The following is a 20,769-nucleotide window of genomic DNA, read 5'->3' as shown; positions in this document are numbered from 1 at the left end:
CTGTGTGAGTTCCTAGATACTTTTTATCCTGGGATGTAGTTACTTCAAGCTATGGTTTTTTAAAAGAAATTTTAGACATTTGCAGTGTCTAATAAAAAATTAATATTGCAGTTAGCTTAAGTTATATTTTGATAATTTGAGAATGGACTCTCACATAAGATCCCAAGAGCAGACACGAATATTTATTCAGCCAAAAATACATACAGAGTACTTACAATAATAACTTTAATTTTCGACTTCTCAATTTCAATTTTCTTGGTTTTTTCAAATAGGATGGTGTGCTTTTATGATGTAGAAAGAAAGGAAATTCAATTTTGAAATATTTGTCTTAAATTTAAAGGAATTATTAATTATTTCAGTAAAACTGCATTAATGGCCATGTGCTTGAGTGTTTAAACATGGTTTGTGCCTTTGAAATCTGTTTATTTTAAAACTGTCCATCAAACTGAAGTATACTCAACAAGAACTTGTTAGTATGATTTCTGTAATTAGTTCATGTGATAAAAATTGTTTATTAGAATCCCGGGTTTACGCACAACGGTTTCCTAATAGAGAGCATTCTGATGTAAGGAGCCTAGAAAGTCTAAAAGAGGACTTTGAACGGACAGGAAGTGTTAATTATGAAAAGAAAGGTCGAAAGAAGAGGGTCTTAGGAGAAGAAAATAAACTGGACATCACTTTATTAGTAGTAAAAAATCGAAGTATTAGCCTAATAGAAATTAGTCAGGAAAGTAATGAGCTGCCAAAACTAAAACAAACAACATTGAAACCATGATAATACAAGCTAAACATTTAGGCACATGACCGTCAATGCAGGTTTTCCTATTACACTTCATGACGTTCCATTTTTTGAGACACCCTATAGGATTACCAAAATTTTAAACTTCAACTTCGCTAGCCTCCTATACATTCCCATAATTGATTTTTTTATAATATTTCAAATAAACTCATAGGAGTCTCAGGAGATTAAATGAACACTCTGTATAATTTAAATACACAAATCTTAAATATTAATTTATTCACTGTTAGGATTATCTTATGGTATCTCAATACATATAGGTAATTTTTAACAAAATACCCCTCATACCTTGAGCAAAAGGTTTTCTGTTGAAATCATCTAAGGAATTGCCCCTATGTTACTGACCTTGGAATGCTTATATGGAGTTGTTCGAAAGCAAACTTGCATATTATCTAATTTGGCAACAATGCATTGTATCAATTTGGAATTTATTTATTTCTCTGTTAGGACAGGCCTATAGTTACTTTAGTATATGTTAATCATTATAGGTACCTATTTTTGACAAAAATGCCAAGGTTTACTACCAAAAGCTTCAAATACACAAAATGCTCATCGAGGCTGTTGTAGACCAGATCCTAAGTTGGAAAACCTTAAATAATACTGGTAGTAAATAAAGTGACCTGTAGTGTATCATTTCAGTATCTTTTTTACTACGTGAATAGTGCCTGTGCTTTTTCAAATATCCCAGCAATTGAGGCAACAGTTTAACGAGCAACTCTATATTTGCTTGTAGAGCACCTCTTTCTTTTACATATTTTGGATAGTTTTAACCATTTTATTGTCGTAAAATTTCACTAAATTATTTAAGGAATTTGTGAAGTGTCATATTTTTGATAATTGATTTCTCTAGATCATAAATTTGACTAATATTTAAGGGACTTAAAGAACAAATTAAATAAAATGATTATTATAATTTCTTATACATATATAATATTTTTATTCTTAAAAATGCTCAGATTAAAATATTTTAATTAAACATCATACTAATGGGTAATGATAAGTAATTAATTCTGCTTACCAATCTCATCAGTACGAATTAGATTTAAAAATATAATGTAGCAATTTTAGTTTTTCTTTAGTGGAGTTTATTTTATGTTCATTCAAATAAATTAAATAAGCACTATAAAGTAGAAATAACAAAAATATTAATTAATGAAATTCTGAAAAAAATTGTAAAAAGTAAACAAAAATTTTATAGGTTATATCAATAGCAATATGCCAGTTTTTCGTATTATGTGTAACTATTAAGAGAGGTCGCTCTAAAATCACTTGGATAACATAATAAATGAATAGCGTTTTTTAGCTGGGCAACATTGTTTTCTCTTTCTGATTCTCCCGATCAAAAAAGAATGAGTAGGCCCCCCTGATCAAATGGAGTAATCTAAATCAAATATCCTGATTTGCGTAGTTGCCGATTATTGTAGATTCTCCTTTAACTTGGGTAAAATCAAAATTGGATATTTTCGATGGTCGCTAAAAAAAATTGAAAAAAAATTGATTTTGAAATAACCTGTTGAAGGTTGTTTCAAAACTTAGGATAGAAAAAAACAGTAAAAATTCTACAATTTTTATAAGTAGTAATTTATATGCATTCCTGGAAATTTGGTTAAAGAATTATTAAAAAAGTTATTTTAATTAGTGCCAAGAAATTTTGAAGAATTTAGAAGATTTGAAAAATCTTCAAAAACGAGGCAATTTTTAAAATATTCTTCTAATTTAAATCAATTTGTGTAAGTAGTTTTGTTGCAGAGCGATAAGAACAAGGAAGTTCTTGGACCTAAACGTGGTAACATTGCCTCTTAGCGGATCGCCGGCATCATTGCCGAAAGCGTCCGAAGGGATTTGTTGCGCTCGAACGAAATTTTCCGAAGCCCCGGTAGTTCGTCTTTGTTTTTCGCGTTTGTCGTACGGAAGTGTGGCTTTCGTGTATGCTTCTCGGCGTTAAAGTTTCGTACTCATGTCGAATGCCTAGGTAAAATTTTATTTTTATGAATTAATATTTATTTATTTAAAATATTTATCTGTCTTTTGTGCACTTTTATTAATATTTTGTTATGCTTTTCTTTCTTTGGTGTAATTACAAGTATTTTATGTGATTAGTGGGAAAAAGGTAACCTATATTTGTGTTGGGGATATATTTCACTATGAAGTTTTCTTGATCATACTGCTCGTATTTGTAGAAATGCTTCTAATACATGCACAAATAGGAAACGATGTTTAAATATTTCGTTTCTGAGAAAGAAACTTTAATTATTGTTATGCAAGTAACTGGAGATTTTTGCCCCCAAGCTAAATCAGATTTTGCAGCGTGCTATTTCTTTTGTCGGGGCAATTTTGGTAGACTGTATTGAAATTACTCAACCAGTATTACCAGTAATCTATTGTGGAAACCAGTGCAGTCCTAACAAAACAATCTTGAAATCTTCCAAAGGCTAAAGGTTACGATAAAACTATTCAAATTAATGGCTGCCGTGAAGTTGCCAACTCTCAACCCTCACCTGTGGCTCAAATGCCAGTTTTGATGCTCTGTAGAATTTCCGAAAAATTCGTTACACTTCGAAACGATTTCTGCGCTTCCTTTGAATCAGATTTAGGATTCTTCAAACTGGAAGAGTAAATCGAACGTTCTCGGAATGACGTCACGATGGCCTTTCAGAGCAAACCTGCCTTCTAGAAGTTTATAAATACCTATTACTGTGACGTCATTTTTGGTGGAAGATTTCACTCTCTAGATTCAAGCTACCAATTCGCAAACTTAAAAATCAAATTGCTTCCTTTTCCTGGCAAAAAAATGAAAAAAGGTCTAACCAGAACAAAAACCGTTTAGTTTGCTAAACTGTCAAGTTGAGCTTATATATAGAGCTCGTCCTAACAGTTTTGGAGGTATAAACTTACGCTGACGCCAGTTTAGTTGCTTTTGAAGAGTACTCTGAACTGTATTTCCAGGACTCCACATTAACATAGGATCAAATTTATTGATCTCAGCGGAAAAATGCACTTAAAAACCGTCGACGTTTTGCTAAAACTTTCCAACATGTCCCACACTTAAGTGGAGTCGTCATATCTGAATTAATTTTTGCGAGCATGCGCCCAAAGAGCATAAATATATACATAGACAGCTTCTAGTTTTAGTTCATTCGCATCGCAGCTCATACTGTCAGTGTGTCACATTTTTAATTTATTTATGCAGAAATTTGCGAATTTTAAAATCTCTGGAAACACAAAATTCTTGAAAATAATTCGCTTTACAACAGTTTTTTTAGTGCCGCACAAGTTCCCCACTAAACTTGGGTTTTTTAACTAATTATATTAATTAGTAATTTTCACATTTCATTTCTTGAATAACCATTTGAGCCAGCAGTTACAAGAACCGAGATAAGCCTTATCAATTTTATTCATCAGCACTTAATCTGAGTCCTAATCCCGGCTTAAAGTGTTCCGAAAAATCACTTTCAAATCTCAGTCATTGACTACGTTAGCAGCTGAAACGAATAAACTGATCATCGCTGAGTACACGTGCTAATTAGCACACATTAGTCAAAACAAGCATCTATATCTGCGTCACTAGTGACAATCGTACATTATTTGTAAATTATTCCAAATAAAAGTTTGCTACCGGGCAAAATTTAGTAATGATGGCCAGTGTTAATTGAATTAGTGAGTAAGTAACACGACATTAGCCCCGACATGATTGTTGACGTGTTTCGTAACTTGTGGGAGGGTAGTTTGGAAGTGTTAACTTTTATGAAATTAATGGCTAAAAAATTCGAGGAAAATTGGAATAGATTAGCCAGAGCCTTTGATATACGGGCCATGAAGCAGCAGCGGCAGCAAGGCTGTTGCATCATTTAGCGGAGCGACCGCTATGGTAACACAACCCTGATAAGAATTATTTACATTTTTTGTGTCTACCTGATATTTACACAAATGATAATGGATAGTATAAATGAAAACTACCATTAGGTCAATATTAGCAGTTGCTAATATAAGAAATAGGTATTTCAAGTATCCTACGACAGGCAAGATACCTGCAGTGGACACACATTTGGCCTTATTTTTCGCCGATTTTTCTCGTCATTCAATTAAACACAACTACTTTCACCCAAACTTTCCTAGAAAGTGGCGAAACAAACCATTAATCTATGCATTTTTTCAGTTCTTGGCAACTCCCTTTGCGATTCTCTTGGCACAATCACGCTTGAAGCCTGCTAAGGATGGTCACGGGTGCGTTCGGCATCGAATGATGACTTAACTAGCTCAGAAACCTATGCGCTAGAACTTAAGGCTAAAAGACGCCTTAAGTATTTCTGTAATCCAGCTGTTCGTCTCTGTCTCGATTACTTGGGGAGGAAATTGAAAGGCAATATGAAAAAAAGCTATAGATGTGTTCTGTTCTAAAACCACTAACAATGACCAAACTCAATCTTACTGGTCGATTGCTTCCCTACCTCCGAGTAACGCAGTGATACATAAGATATAAAAGAGTTCAATTCTTGAAACTTCTTTATAAATCGTTTCATCACTGCATCAACGACAAGATATGTACGTGAGGAAAGTGCGCGGAATGATGCCACATTCCACACTTCACTCCCTACTCAATCGGAAAAAGGGTTCAATTCGATTATAACACAAGTTTCAACCCCGGAATATTTTTTTACGTGTGCTAGACAAGGAAAGTGATGCTTTGTGAACATACGACAATAAAATGTTTCTATTTCCTTGTTTGGTTTCGGGAAATGTGCCGTTGCGTTTGTTTTTATTGCGTCATTCAGAATCTTAAATTTTCTTTCCAAGTAACTAATTATCACTATTAATAATGAGACCAATTTCGACGAAACTTCACTTGGCAAATTATCGATAGTAAAACGCGGAAACCGAACCGATAAGCCCATTTACACGACAACATAAACAAACATCCATAATAATTAATATTAATAAGTACTCGGCACTATAAACGATCGATCTTCACGCTGATCTAGGGAGTAAACATCACGCTTCGCGCTCTCGTTAACTGTACCAAAATATTTGGAAAATCTAATGTTGTTTTTCTTTACAGAGCCACAACTAAATGGTGGTGTCTAAAACAATGGTAGAAACAGTACTGTCCAGTGAAATCACGCGCAGCCAGCATGAAGAAGTCAAAGTTGCACGTGAAAACGGTAAGTGATGTAGTACCACCTTTGGTACTTTTATTGAACAATTTCAGAAATTAATCATTTTTTCCTGGTGTAAAAGAACATTATTGTCCTATTTTTGGAGCCATATTGTTACTATCACTACATTCCGGGAATTAGACCGTTTCTTTATATTAGTTGGGAATTTGTTTAATAAATACCTTCAAGTGTGCCAAGAGCAACGAAACACACACCGTGTCATTTCTGACATCTTTTTTGGCACTATTTATACTAATTCGTAGAGATCAATTACCTACATCATTTTCCCGTTTATTTTTGTTCCTTTCAACTTTTTTGATTCGTAATAATCCGGTTTATTTTCCAGCAGCATTCTTATCAGTATTTGGACAAGCCGAGGGCTAAAGTAAGTCCGTATAGTAGTGCAGACACGTGGAAAGTAGCCGTTTATTGCACTAGTTCGATAATGGTTAATTTTCTTTTTATTTCTTCGAATTTGCTTTATCGGATTCTAATGGAAAATTTCCCCATTAAAAGAGAAATACTGTCGAATGATCGTAATTAGCTTTTAATGGCGTTGCATGTTTAGATCTAAATTAGTGCTCACGGGTTATTATTATTTTTTTCTAAGTTTAAACTTAGTGGCAATAAAAGTCGAGTGAATACAGAGAAGTCCACAGTAAAGCATTTTAATTCGTGTGAAATTAGCCAAAAATCCTTTTGCATGAAGTCTTAGTGGGATGAATTTTGATAATTATTGATTTTGAATGGAAACAATTAGAACCCAACCAATTAAAGAGATGAAAAAGACGTAGCTTGTAAAAATACCAATTTTCACCGGATTATTGCACTTTTGTGATATTAGATAAGTTTAAAATAATGCTCGCAATGGGAAATTGGGATCTTTGTTGTTTTTTTTTTGAAGATTTGGGTTAGCGCCTAGCGAAATTTGCCTCGAAGTTCTCGTAATTTAAAATCGGTGTAAACAGCATTCAAATTATTCGTAGGGAGGATTAGTTAGAGTTAGTTGAAGCGGGACGCAATGTAAATCAGAATGTCTCATGCTCCCCTCGCTACTGTTACTGTTAACAGACATCTTAAGAGACAAGAGCCTTTTTAACGTAATTGCATGCTCTTCCCCTGCCAGTGTCATATATTATTCACGAGTGACATCATTCAGTATGCAAATTTTTTATCGATTTATTGTTCCAAGTTTTATATAGTCAAGTTATATAGTTCAAGTTTTTATAGTCAAGTTTAATATAATCCTAATTTTGATTAATTGCTCTGTAGGTAGTTCTTCAAATGTCTGTTCCTCTTTGTCTTGTGTTTACCCACTTAATCCCGAACAATCAAACAAACCAACACTAACAGATCCTGTCGAGTAAATACAGCCTAATTTATTCAGCTACCACTTTGATATCTCGAATTAATCAGATGTCGCCGTCGTACAACCCATTTAATATCTAGCAGAACAAACAGCGCCTGCATTATTGTTTCAGTACCGAAAAACCATCAGCCTTATTGTTGGCCAATTAATTCGGTACTGTTATATAAACGACAAGCTGTGTGTGTTGGTTTAAGTGCGTGTGACCCCAAAAACCGCTGATTAACCCGATAATCGTAAGTTTGATTGGCTAAAATGCGATGGGAATTCGGATGGCGCGATGACTACGACGAAAGGGGAGTGTTTCGGCTTTGCCAGGCATAGCGGGAGTCATATTGACTTACTCCCCTTGCAGATTTGGAGGAGAAAACATAAGATTCCCCACAAGGAAGAGGTGCGTCATTTCAGCTCAAAGTTTCATGGCTAGAAACTGAAAATAAAGCCGTAAGCAAGATTGAGCAATTTAGATGTTTGGTGCTTAATTGGGCAACGCTGGAACTATTTCGATAAGTTAGAATGAAAGCTCGAGTAGAACGAAAAACGTCCCGACGTTGTCAAATTGATAAAGTAAAATGGCAACGTCGCACATTTAAGTAAATAAATATGCACATTCGTTGGGTTGTTAAAATTGAATCGGTGTGTTAACCTGTGCGATGTTGCCAACACTTATGATTTTTACGGAATTTTTTGGAATTTTCCCTAACGAACTTTTCAATTTAAGAAACACCTGTTAACAGTTTTACAACTTAAAAGCAATAACATGAGTTGCTGACACCCCTGATCGTCTATGCCTGCCCCTGATGGTGTGTCCCCAATAAAAACAAACGTGTCTCCAATCGATTTTCCCTAAGGGAGATCGAGAAAACATTCGTAACTTTTCCAATTACGGACACAACTTTAATTTTCAGAGTGCTCTCCTTCCTCTTCGGACATTCAACAAATAGTTCTTTGAGATCTTAAGGTCACCACTTAACCACGTTGTTTGTAATCCGACTTTTAAACAAATTAATTATTTTCCATGAAGGATAACGCAGTTTCCCTAAAGGATTAAAACTGACTACGAAGGAAACTTTGGCGATGTAATAGAGTGCCAGGACTTGTTATCAACTAAAAAGACTTGAATATTAGATTTACATGATGTGTACTAAACAGTGCTGCTGGTCTTAATCCAATTGCACACACAGGGTGAAAAGTTTGCTGCTATTTATAGATACAAAATGCTGTTTTCACAGGAAGTTGTAACACATTAACCTCGTAGTAATTCCCCGCAATGCAGTAGTTTTAACAATACTGTATTCAAGGGGTAATTAGAATTCCATTTTGTTTTATTTTTGCCACAGGATTATTTGAATTGGAAAGATTTTAATAGTATATGGAATCACGCAAATACGCAAATCCGGTCGATTAAATCGGATAGAAACAATGTCGAAATTAAAAACAAATACGGCCTTAATGGGGTGAATTTAAAACGAGATGATTGGAAAGGCATTGGAAATAGCTAGGTAAACATTGATTTTTATCCTTGGACGGAAATTTTAATAAGTCGCATTCTGGATGACGTCATAAGGCTAGTCCAAATGAACACGAGGCAGTCGCTAGAAAAAGGCGGTCATTCAATTTTTTTATTTAAAAGAACGAAGTATCCTATAGCTTTGTTTTCCCTCAAATTCGCTGATGCATTAAAAAAAAAATCTTAAATGCATAAAGTGGCGGAGAAAAGAAATTAGAAAACGTAATTTTAAAGACAACACTCCTCGATTTCGGCTACAGCGCCCTCTGCTTACAGTGGCAGCGGCAATCGCATTTGCATGCTAAACGTTTTCTTTAAATAAAATCCGACTTTTCACCCCCCTTCAAGGCACTTCCGCTCTGCAGGTGGAGATATGTCCCGCCTTTACCCCCATTGCTTCTTAGGGTGCGTCTAGATTACGTTATTATCCGATCCTTCCGGGCATTGTTGAACTTCCTTATGCAAGAACATCTTTTGAAATCGCTGCAAATCAATTGAATGAGATTAAAGAAAATATGAAAACTGATCATTACAGGCGGATATGTACAGTGGTGATATCTTTCTAAATTTAAGAACGTGAATATGCAGTGTTGTAATAAACTAAAAGTACAGCGGTACAACCTGACAACGTCGATTAGAGTTTAAGAAAAACTAACTGGAAATGAGTGCCATGTCAGGATACAATTTGCTGAAATCGGATTTTTTTAACCAATTGGCAGCTGTGACAAAACTAATAGTGGCAATATTTTTCTGGGAAAAGTTTGGTTAGATGTGGCAATATGGCTTCAGGTTTCTGGTACTCAAATACGCGATGTTGCCATAATTTTTTTAATTAAATTTCGATAACTAATTGGCTTTAGAGTTACTGAAAATGAAGTTAATGAAATCTCAAAAGTGCCACGTTTTATCATTCAAAGTAGACAAGCGCAATCTGACATCTTGCTTCAAAGTTTCGCGTACGTAAATATGTGATATTGCCATGAGCTTTAAAGTTAAATATCGGTAATTCAAGGGCTATAAAGTTATTATAGATCAACTTAATGAAATTAGAAAAATATTTGATTGTGTACGATATATGTTACAGAAGTGATAAGGGTATAAATTTGCGATATTGTCATAACTGCTTATTTCCAAATCGAACGCGTAAAATAACGATAAATCAAAAAGTATATAAAATCATTGCTTGCTGGTATAGCTCTTTCCTCCGATTTAGAAAATTGCCATGTTTTATATACCGAAATTATTTTCGTTCAGGATCGAAGTAAGTATTCCGAATATGACGTCATTTAGAATGCGAATATTTGGTATAAGCAGTACTAGAATATTAATAGAAAATCACGGTGCAGTTTGTCTGTTTCTGCATATCTAGCGGAACCGGTGGCATTTTCTTCAGGTATTACTTCAGTTTTGTGGCAATACATGAGATTCTAATTTGGTTCCAAATTTTATATTCATTGGTTTATGTAATTGGAAAAGTTACGAGCATTTTCCTGATCCCTCGAGGAAAATAAAGTGGAAATATATCCCTTGTGGCAAACATAGCAGTTTTAAGGTACTATCTGAGCATAAAAGCTTGGAAAATTGTCTCGGTTTTAATGCTGTATTTTATCAAAAATATGTGAATGTAAACTTCTGAATTTGTTTGGAAATACGTTAAAGACGACTTTTTCAAATTTGCAAAAAATACAGTTCTTGAAAAAATAGCTTAAAAGATTAAAAATCTACATTATCTTTACAAACACACCTGTTACTTGAGTTGTCACTTAAACTAAAATACGTATATAGACGTTATTCAGTACACGTTAAACTTTTATCATCTAGAATACATATTTTTATCGATTACAACATTGATACAAAATGTTCGTATTTTTCACTTAGCAGTTACTCGTCCTTTAAATTATGCCATTTATTAGGTTCTGAACATTGGTGGCGTCACTCAAAATACTCCTATTCACCTTCACCCTCTTGTCAGAAACTTCGCAATTTGCTTCCCAGTTCACATTTACGAAGAGATCAGCCAACTTACTGACATCTGCTAATTTGTGACAGTTATTGTCGCAAACCAAGAGAGTATTCTCGAATTGTTACGCATTCGACTAGGATAAACCCTTGATGCACAAGCCATATTCACCATGTTACATGCATTATTCAAAAGTCACCTGTTTTGTCAAAATAAATCGGAGTTTAATATTATACGCATCAAATCGGAACCCAACAATGTCTTCAGTGATTTTATGTACCCAAGTAACTCCAAGTTCTGATATTTTAAAGTTCTGCAGCAGAGTGTAATAAAATTTTAACCGAGCGGAAAATTCAAATCTCCATCACTTAAGTTTCCCATCACATGCCCAAGTAAGCCAAGAAGGATCATCTTTTATGCTAAAACATTGAGTTAAAGCGCATCTCAATACAACTTCTATAGAGCACTCAAAAGGATTAGAGTTTAAACGCTTGAAATACTGTATTACTGGGAAAACTAATGAGGTTTGGCGAGTTGCTCAATCAGCATCATCATAGACTATCATACGTATAGTGCAATGTTAATTATTAATTCTTAAGAACAATGGATTGAGTTTATGGCGTTTATTGAGCCAACTACTCAGTTTTACACCTTCGGATTTGAACTTTCACCTTTGCATTATCACGCATAATAATCCTCTGCTAGTCTACGTAGGAAGGCAATATATCCAGAAGCCTCCGCGTGGGAAAATGTTTCCAGTATTCTGCAACAATCTACACCCTGGAGGCAAGATTCACCTTTTCATTGTTCTTTAATGCACAAATAGAATATGTAATCAACTTAAGAAATCTTAAAGGAACTTTAACAACATTATTTCATTAGTTCAGTGACATATCATACCGTAATAAGTGCACTCGTGACTTTCAAAATTACTTATGACGTATGCAATCACGTAAAACTGTATTTTATCTCTCTCTTCTCTGTTCAATTATTCATCGTAAGACCCTAAACCGAAGACGACCTTTCGCGTTAGCTAAAAGCAATCCATTGATCTTCTTAACCGCGAAAAAGGCGGTCGTTTTAAGCCGGAATTGAGAACATCCAAATTTACATTTAACGCAAAAATGGCTGAACTCGCTTTGAAGCTAGGAAATAGAATGATGAAAACGTGCTTTGTAGTAATGAAACAAAGAGAAATACGGCAATGTCCAAACGGTATTGGGAAATTAGGAAAAAATAGTACGATATTTAACGAACAAAATGCAAAAACAAGGGAATTAAAGTTGACTTTAACATTGAATTTACAATGCTGCTGCTAATTCCTCTATTTTATGCATTTATCACACCATTTTTTTTTTTTTTGACACACTAAGGTGTCTTCTAATAGATGAAGTATGCGGGAAGTTTATAGCTGAAATTAGGATTTATTTCATGGCACATCAATTAATCATACAGACGCTTTAACACGATAAATATACACCGAATATAGCGGGTTTATATTTGTGCTAGGATTTATCATTGTTGTAACTGCAATGGAGGAGATGTAACTAATTAATTTTCATTAAAATCAGCTACGCTTAAAACGGCCATTAAAGATCAGATTTAATGAAAAATGTATGGAAATTTATTTCCATATTTTTCATTGTCCATTAATAATTTTCTCTGACCTACACAACACTTTTAGCATTAAATATTACCTGAAACATGCGACTTTTCAATTTAGCTTCAACCTTGCCCTGTAGAACAGTAAATAATATCGTTATATAATAGCTAAATCCAGAATTTACATGTATATATTTTTTCAACCGATATCAATTGCGAATCTATTATTCCTACACGTGTTTGTATTACAGTACTAGTGTAATCTACCTAATGCAGACAAATTAGTGGGTTTAAATGCGCTCTCTGACAAAGCGATTTTCATGTTTCACCAGTTTTAATTTAAACATTCAAAGGGAAATTTTCCAGCTTCTTTGAGAATTAAGTACATATTTCCTGCAAATAATACACAACGGAGGAATTTAGACATTGTTCAAAACCTCGTTTCGGACTCTCAACAATTCTGCTGTATTCACAGTAAATGCTTCAATGTTTCGTTGAAAACCAGGGTGAATATTATAGTTCAGCGATGATGCTTCAGCTTAACGTTGCATAGTGTAGACAACTGGGGGTGCAGAGCTTTCTCTCGTGGTGAGTGACGTTGTCGATATTGTCAGTAAGTCTTCTCCTGTCTGGTTCTCAGGTCACAAGCGTTAAAAAGTGTAATTTTTCTCTCGCTTAAAAAAACTTTCACGAATCAAAAGCGCACTTGTCTCCGGCATATTTATCCATTTTCAATTTTCAGTGGAAATTAGTTCTCATTATAATCTCTATATTTGCAAATTGGACTAACTTAATTTTCCCACGTCGCGCTGTCTAATATCGAACTTCCCCGCATTGCCGAGTCGTTTTATTCCCCTCAGACTAGACAGTTTACCAGTTGCTTTTCCGCAATATTGACCCGGGCTTCCCTCACATGCCGCCAGGCCCTGCAGATTTTAAACTTTAATGGGCCCCCACTCACCTCTATATCCTGCTGTACTTTTACCATCACTAAAATAAGGACGAGAAATGTAGCTTCTGGTTGGTTTTTTAAGGACCGACTTCCCACTTCAACTGGGCCTTTGGGTGGTCCCAAAATGACGAACGAACTTATAGTTTTGTAGGGGAAAAGTGAATTATTTCCGAGTTGCAAATGGATTAAATTAGAAATTCAGAGAACAGGACAAAGATTGGATTTTCCTTAAATCATTTGAAAATGGCTCACGTAAACTGAATCTCTTTCGGCATAGATTGCTTTATTTTTAGACAAAATACCTTAGGGGACGGAGATAATTCCGATTTTGTTTTGGGTTTGACTCATCTCCCATTTGTTTGTTTGTTGTTCATGAAATCAGATAAAAACCGTCAAGAAAACTGTACATTATTTTATAATTATTATTTGATTCGATTTGTAAACGTTTGCGGAATAAACCTAGTCAATTACCAATATGGCGCCACATACTTATATCTGCATATCTGTGTGTATAATGAGTTGCTTAACTCAACACGCAAATTTTTGCATAGTAGGGCTACATTTACATCGAACATAAGTTGCTGCTAGGTTGATTTCTAGGATACTTTCTTAGACGACAAAATTGAAAATTTTACATGTTTTGAGATCATAGCAGATAAATTTAGTTTAAAGGTGAATTCTTAATGTGTATTAAAATGCTCCACTTTTACTAATTTAACAGACCTCGTAACATTCAACAATTTTTCTCCCTGTATAAAAGGTATCTCATACTTAATGATACATTAAACATATTTTCGAAAACGATTAACAGAATCACTGTACTTATATTGGTAGTAAATGTGATCTGCATTCTTAAAATATTTTTTTAAGATTCAGTGTTGCTCCTTTTATGGTAAAACAACACTAACTTTTCAATTTTAAAGGAAACTTCACATATATTAATATTGAATTGTAATATTGAATTAATATTGGATTTCCTTTAAAATTGTAAAAATGTTCAACTGGTCACCCGTTATTAATCACTTTCAGCGTCAACCAATAAGAAGGCTCATAAAGGGAAGCCTTGGCAAAGACGATTTTCTTCCACGTTCGTGCTTTGAAGAATCTAAACGTCATCAGTCTTCTTCCATCATTTTTTATTATTATTACCTATTTGGTTTTTTTCAGTATTTTTACGTATTGTTTTTGTTATTATTGTTATAGTGCTTGTTTTCAGCGACATCGCGGGGTATTCGACACATTAGCCAATTCCTTAAAGACAGTTTTGTGGCCGGTGGCAAACGATTTTAGTGCAGTAAGTCCAGACATGCAGGGGGTTTTTGGGTTGTAGAAATTTGGTTTTCCGTAGTTTATTAGTGCTTTTTCAGCCACTTTTGCGTACATATTTTGGGTTGAACTTACTAACATATCTCCGCAATAAATGAAGGTATTTTCAGTCTTGAACAGAGGTAGTAAAGTGCCACTTTATGTTAATTTCAGCAGCGACCACGACGTCTGTTTGAATCACTAGTGAACTCACTAACCACCTTTTTATGGCCTGTAGCAAACGATTTTGGTTCAGTAAGTTGGGTGGTGTAAATGGCCATCACTAACCCTTGATGTATAGTGATGTAGCGTACTAACTCAATGCCTCAATCTCTCTCCCCTACACAATTTGGAAACTTTTCTAATTTGTCGTCGCTAAGTTGGGGAGTTTCGAGCAACATTAATAGAATTTCCGACCCAGTTTTAACTGTTGCATCTCCAGAAGTTTCGACTGTAATAATTATTATTGTTATTGCTGGGGAGAACACCGAAACTTTACATATTATTTAACTTGAAGCAGCCGTTAACTTAGTCAAATGCCAATCAACTTTCCCTCGTAATTCCGTATTTAACAATTTGTTCAGGTATATGTATGTGCATGCAGACGCATTAATTAGCTTCCATTTATGAAATTTGAATGTGATAAAAAAATTTAATTTCTGTTCATTTTCAGGCTCCCGCGAGGAGTTGGATCGAGGCAACTTTTCACAAACGGGAGTGTTGCAGGTACAAACCAACTGCTAAGGACGAATCAAGGTAAGAGTTAGCTAAGTTAATCACCATATTATGCTCCTTCGGGGAGCCTAAACTCCATTTCTTTCAGTGACACTCCCTATATATTTTTACATACTTTGAAACGAACATATTACATGCATTATTTCTAATATACACTTTCTTATAGCTGTTTCTATTCATTTTGGAATTTCAGAGCACTCAAAAAAAGTTTTTTAACTCAAAAATTTAAATATCAATCTCTTCAGCTTTTGGCGACCCGAAAGTTACATTTTCTAAATTTAATACCTTGTATATTTTTAAATATTTCGATTATACTTACTATAGGGAATTATTTCTGATGCGTACATATTCCTATAGCTATCTTTAGCCGTTTTCGAGTGTCTGGGCGTCAAATAAACTGAACAGAATTTATTGAAAATTCCACTTTCTGTCTCCTAACCATTTATCAGTGAAAAAGTCGAGTTTTATAAATTGATCTCCCTGTATTTTTTGCATATTTTAAATCTACATATCGTACGAATTATTTCTGCTAGGAACGTTCCTGTAGCTATCGTTAGCCCTTTTCGAATTTTAGTGCACCAAAACATTTTTTACAAAATTCCGGCTTGGGAAGAAAAATTCTACATACCTTCCATAAATGGATAATCCACTTGCTGATATTTAATTTCCTAACCACATGGACCCTAGCATTGAAGTTCAATATCTTGTTTCCTACGATTTACGATATTACCAGATGGAACGTGTCTATTAAATTACTAAAGTTTGGCAATAAAGCCAGGGGCAATTTTACGTATATTTTTAATCGTTTTTCCATGTTTATGGTCATTAATATATACCGAGTTTTACGAGGTTTTTAGGCCTACTTTACTGAGTTTTTTGCCAATTTTATGAAGCGCAAATCGAACAGTTTTATAGACGTGCATTTGGCCGATTTTATTTCCAAAAATTAGTGTATAGTTTTGGTAATTTAATTGAATTTAATGTGTTTAAAAGAGGATTTTGTGAATGAGTCAAATTCACTATAATGGACTCAAAAGGAACAAGATGTAAAATTTTAATTGATTTTCATTTCGCTATTTTAAATCCTAAAATTCTTGTAATGGGTTACCCTGTATGTTTATATTTAACATAATTTGTATTTTTTTATCACTTCTTCTTACAATGGACAAGAGATTCACTTTTTTAATATTTGTTGCCCTATATATTTATGTATTTTTGAAAACTACTTATAGAGATTATACAGTGCAAGCAACAATAATTAAAACGTCCGCTTAACAAAATAGGGGACCTATCGTTAAAAGATTATTAAAACTTCTTTCATCCATTGTTAAACAACAATTATTGATCATATGCGTGCAGATTGTTTTTTACTCATATTTGATTGTACGTCTAAAACATTTCTAAAGCAATTTTATGAAGATAGAGTCATTAGTGAAAATGTATGGCCTGCAAGATCTCCGAATGTGACATCTCTGGACTATTTTTTGTTTGGTTACTTAAAGAATACTGTGTACAAAAATCTTGTACATACTTTGGAGGAATTGCAAGAAGCCATTATTGAAACAGGTAATGCAATAACCCCTACCATGCTAATTGCAATCTTTCAAAGTATGACAAGACGTATCAGGATGTGTGTCTGGCAGAATGGCCAGCACTTCTAACATTTATTATAAATTGAAATTATAATTTGTGATTGTAAACAACGAAAAATCAACTTGATCCAGCCTTATTTGAATAACTTCAAGTTGGTATTTGATTTGCAAAAGAATTAAATAAAATTGTATTTTCCTACAAATTAATTTTTTTTAAGTGAAAACAAACAAATTTCTCCGAGAAAGTCGAAAATATAATAAATATGCCATTGAAGTCCTGCTCATTGGACATTTTACTTCTTGACCTTGAGAATTAATGAAAAAAAAAATAGAACGGCACACTTCAATCATTGTTGCTCGTACTATATTATACAGGGTGGTCCCTAAGGGTATTCCGATATTTAAGGAGGTGATTCTCTGGATTGTTCTAAGATTAAAATGTTGTATAAATGTATGTTCTAAAATAAGTCGTTGCCGAGATACAGGGTGTTAAATATTAAGAAAAATAAAATATTTTCATTCATATTTTTAAAATGGCGCAATATATTTTATTGAAAGTTGGTATACCTACACAGTAGACAAACAGTCCGTTTTCCTTCTATTTAAAAAGAATGCTGTAACCACAGACATGCGTGGGGTTATCATGTTAATTTTTATAGAGAAATGGGGGGTATACCACTGAAATTTTCCAAATTGAATGTATTTTTTTAAATAACCGATTCAAAATACACCATGAATGTCTCTTGTTTTTTTATACAATAAGTCGTTTTTAAGCAAAAAATAAAATGTGCCCCGTTGAAAATCTATAGTGAAAATAATAGCATAAAACAATAGTAATAGATATTTTTTGAATGTATTCGAGAGTCCATGAGAAAAAGGATAGATGCATGTATTATGGCAAATGGTGGTCATTTCCGACAACTATTATAGAGTATCCAATGTGAAAAATATTAGTGGCGTACCCGCCATTCCCATAAAAGGGTTAACATGGTAACCCCTACTGGTCTATGGTTACAGCATTTTTTTAAATAGAACGGAAATGTACTGTTTGGACTACTGTCTGTAGTAGATATGCCTATAGTTTCAACAAAATGCTTTGCGTCATTTTGAAAATACGAAGAAAAATATTTTATTTTTCTAAATATATAATACCTTGTATTTCGAAAACGACTAATTTTAGGACATATGTTTATACAACATTTTCGTCCTAGGAAAATTCAGAAATTCAACTCCTTAAATATCGGAATACCCTTAGAAATCTACCTGTATACAATGTGTAATATTTAACCTGAAATATCGAAATATCTCGAATATTTAGCATTCTATAAAGAAATGTTTAATTATCAAACGTTAATTACTTTAATATGGAAATCTATTGGTGCTAAAATTGATTTTCCTCCACCCGACGTGTAGGCGGGATCGGTGTTAACTTTTCAATTTCAAACAGCAACCTCCATTTTTTTACAGATTTCAATAATATAGCTAAAAATAAGAAAAAACCGTCCGAAATATCTTTTTCGATTCATGCTAAAAAACACGGTAATTAAGGAAATTCAATTTATGTCTTAAATGGCAATCTCTACTTTAAAAAAAAATTTATGAAACAAAAAAATTCTATAGTAATAAAATGTGATAAATAAACAAAAACAAATAAAACATCGACTTTTAAACATTCTGTTGTTAATATTGCTTCACGATGAAGTATTTGACCGTAAAAGAGAAAATCGAAATGGTTTTGGTGTATGAAGAAGCTGATAGGCACTTAGGTAATGCTGTCAATCTCTACGCTCAGCGTTTTTCTGAAAGCTCACGATCCCGGATTTCTTTCTATCGTGTGATTAAAAAATTGATTAATGAAGGAAATGTAACTTAAAAGAAAAGATGTCGTCCAGCTACTGTGTGTAGAGAAAATAATGAAATTGCAGTCCTAGGTGCTGTGGCTTTTAATCTCCAACTGACCACAAGAGGAATGTTAGGATTATCAGGAATTTCTCATATCAGTATGTGGAAAATGCTGAAGATCCACAAGTTTCATTCTTATCATATCTAAAAAGATGTTAGTGTAAAAACACTAAGAGTTCCATGAGGAAGGTTTTCAAAATGGTTTAGACTTTTGTGAGTGAGCATTTGGATAGATAGAACGAAAGTCCAATTTTTTCCGTTGTGTATTATTTTCTGACTAGTTATCGTTTGCAAATCATGGTACAGTTAATAGGCGTAACATGCATTAATGGAGTGTTGAAAATCCGCATTGGCTTCGACAAGTTGAACACCAGTGTCCTTGGGCTGTCAACGTGTGGTGTGGAATCATTTAGCAGTAAACTTATCGGTTCCCACATAATTGAAGGCAACTTTAGTGGTGAAATGTATCGCAATATTTTAGAAAATACACTGCCCATATTACTCCAGGACTTAAACTTAGAAATGCGTTAGAACATGTGGTTTCAACAGGACGGTTGTCCGGCTTACTATTCTGCGGTGGCACGGGAAGTTCTTAATTGTAACTTTAACGGTCGACGGATCGGTAGATCTGGTCCGGTAAATTGGCCTGCTAGATCTCCAGATCTTACTTCATCGGATTTTTTTTGTGGGTTTATCTCAAAAATCAGATTTATAAAGAAATACCAACGACACGTGAGGATATGATTCTACGAATTATAAACGTTTGTGTCAATATTTCAGAAGACACACTTCGTAGACCAGAAGAGTCCTTTAAAATACGGATAAATTAGTGCGTTGAAGTTCGAGGACACCATTTTGAACATTTACTTTAAATAATAGCTGTATGTACAACAACAATTCACATTTTCTTTAATTCTAAAGCAGATATCAAACCTTTTGGTAAATCATAAGCAAAAAATAAATTGAATTTCGTTAATTACAGTATTTTCTAGCATCAATCGAAAAAAATTTTTGAGACAATTTTTTCTTATTTTTAACCTTATTGTCTGAATCTGTAAGAAATGGAGGTTGCCATTTGAAATTAAAAAGTTAACCCCCACCCGGGCCACACGGGGGGTGGAAGAGAATCAACTTTAGCACAAATAAATTTCCTTTTCAGAGTGATTAACGTTTGGTACTAAACATTTCTTTATAACATGCCTAGTATTCAAGGTATTTCGATATACCAAGTTAAATGTTACACCCTGTATACTATCTAACCGTTTTAAAGTTTTAGGCTGACAAAAAGTACCAAAGTAATGCGTTTTAAGCTCGGTGTTTTTACAGTTTTGTAACTTGAAATTTCTGTATAGAATGCACTCTCGTAGCATTAATTATTTTATTATCGTGCTGCAGAGAAATTCAATTTAATTTTCTCCTTCCGTCTTAACTTAGAATACAAATTAGTCTTCCAAAAAGTCGAGCCATTTTGCAGTTGATTCTTCAACGTTAAGCTCTCCGAAAGTTAAACTTTTACCACTTGCAATAATGCTCCAATATCTCGAAAATTTTCAACACCGTAAATCCTCGAAGATCCCTTGTAAAAAAAGCACAAAGTTTGGGGTTGAACGTACTCGTTAAATTTGCGTTAGCTGTCAAAGGGCGTCGAGAATACGTCTCCGACGTCAAAGCTTATCGCACCTTGTATAATGGCTTACTTACACGTAACTGCGCTTTTTATTGGTGCCTTTAGCGATAAAAAGACCTGTGTTTCCTGGTTCAACTAAAACCATTAAAGAGTTTTCGCTATGTTTACTCACTTTTAGGATATCTTGTAAAATGATTTATTTAAAAAATGTATGGTATTTTGGGGCAAGGGCTCAGTTGATTTTTTTTTTATCATGAAAAGATGTA

At 33.9% G+C, this 20,769-nt stretch overlaps 1 protein-coding gene across 10 annotated transcripts in view; it reads left to right on the top strand.

Annotated features, from left to right (window-relative positions):
• The first annotated feature begins 2,652 nt into the window (after positions 1-2,652).
• Positions 2,653-20,769, top strand: part of Trpm (transient receptor potential cation channel, subfamily M) — a 50,146-nt gene continuing 32,029 nt past the window's right edge. For 2 of the 10 annotated variants that reach the window (XM_066388770.1, XM_066388764.1), the window contains exons 1-4: positions 2,653-2,771; positions 5,856-5,958; positions 14,559-14,636; positions 15,321-15,403. In XM_066388770.1, the coding sequence (XP_066244867.1) occupies positions 5,929-5,958; positions 14,559-14,636; positions 15,321-15,403 (191 nt within the window). In that variant the 5' untranslated portion in view covers positions 2,653-2,771; positions 5,856-5,928. Of the gene's footprint in view, positions 2,772-5,855; positions 5,959-6,298; positions 6,338-7,458; positions 7,713-14,558; positions 14,637-14,821; positions 14,903-15,320; positions 15,404-20,769 lie in introns of those variants that run through there. The other 8 variants (XM_066388768.1, XM_066388772.1, XM_066388763.1 and 5 more) reach the window with 7 other exon arrangements.

Source organism: Euwallacea similis, chromosome 4 (assembly GCF_039881205.1).
Source record: "Euwallacea similis isolate ESF13 chromosome 4, ESF131.1, whole genome shotgun sequence".
In the NCBI taxonomy this organism is placed as follows: domain Eukaryota; kingdom Metazoa; phylum Arthropoda; class Insecta; order Coleoptera; family Curculionidae; genus Euwallacea; species Euwallacea similis.
Note: the sequence above shows the minus strand (reverse complement) of the source record. Positions and strands in the feature narration are given on the sequence as shown.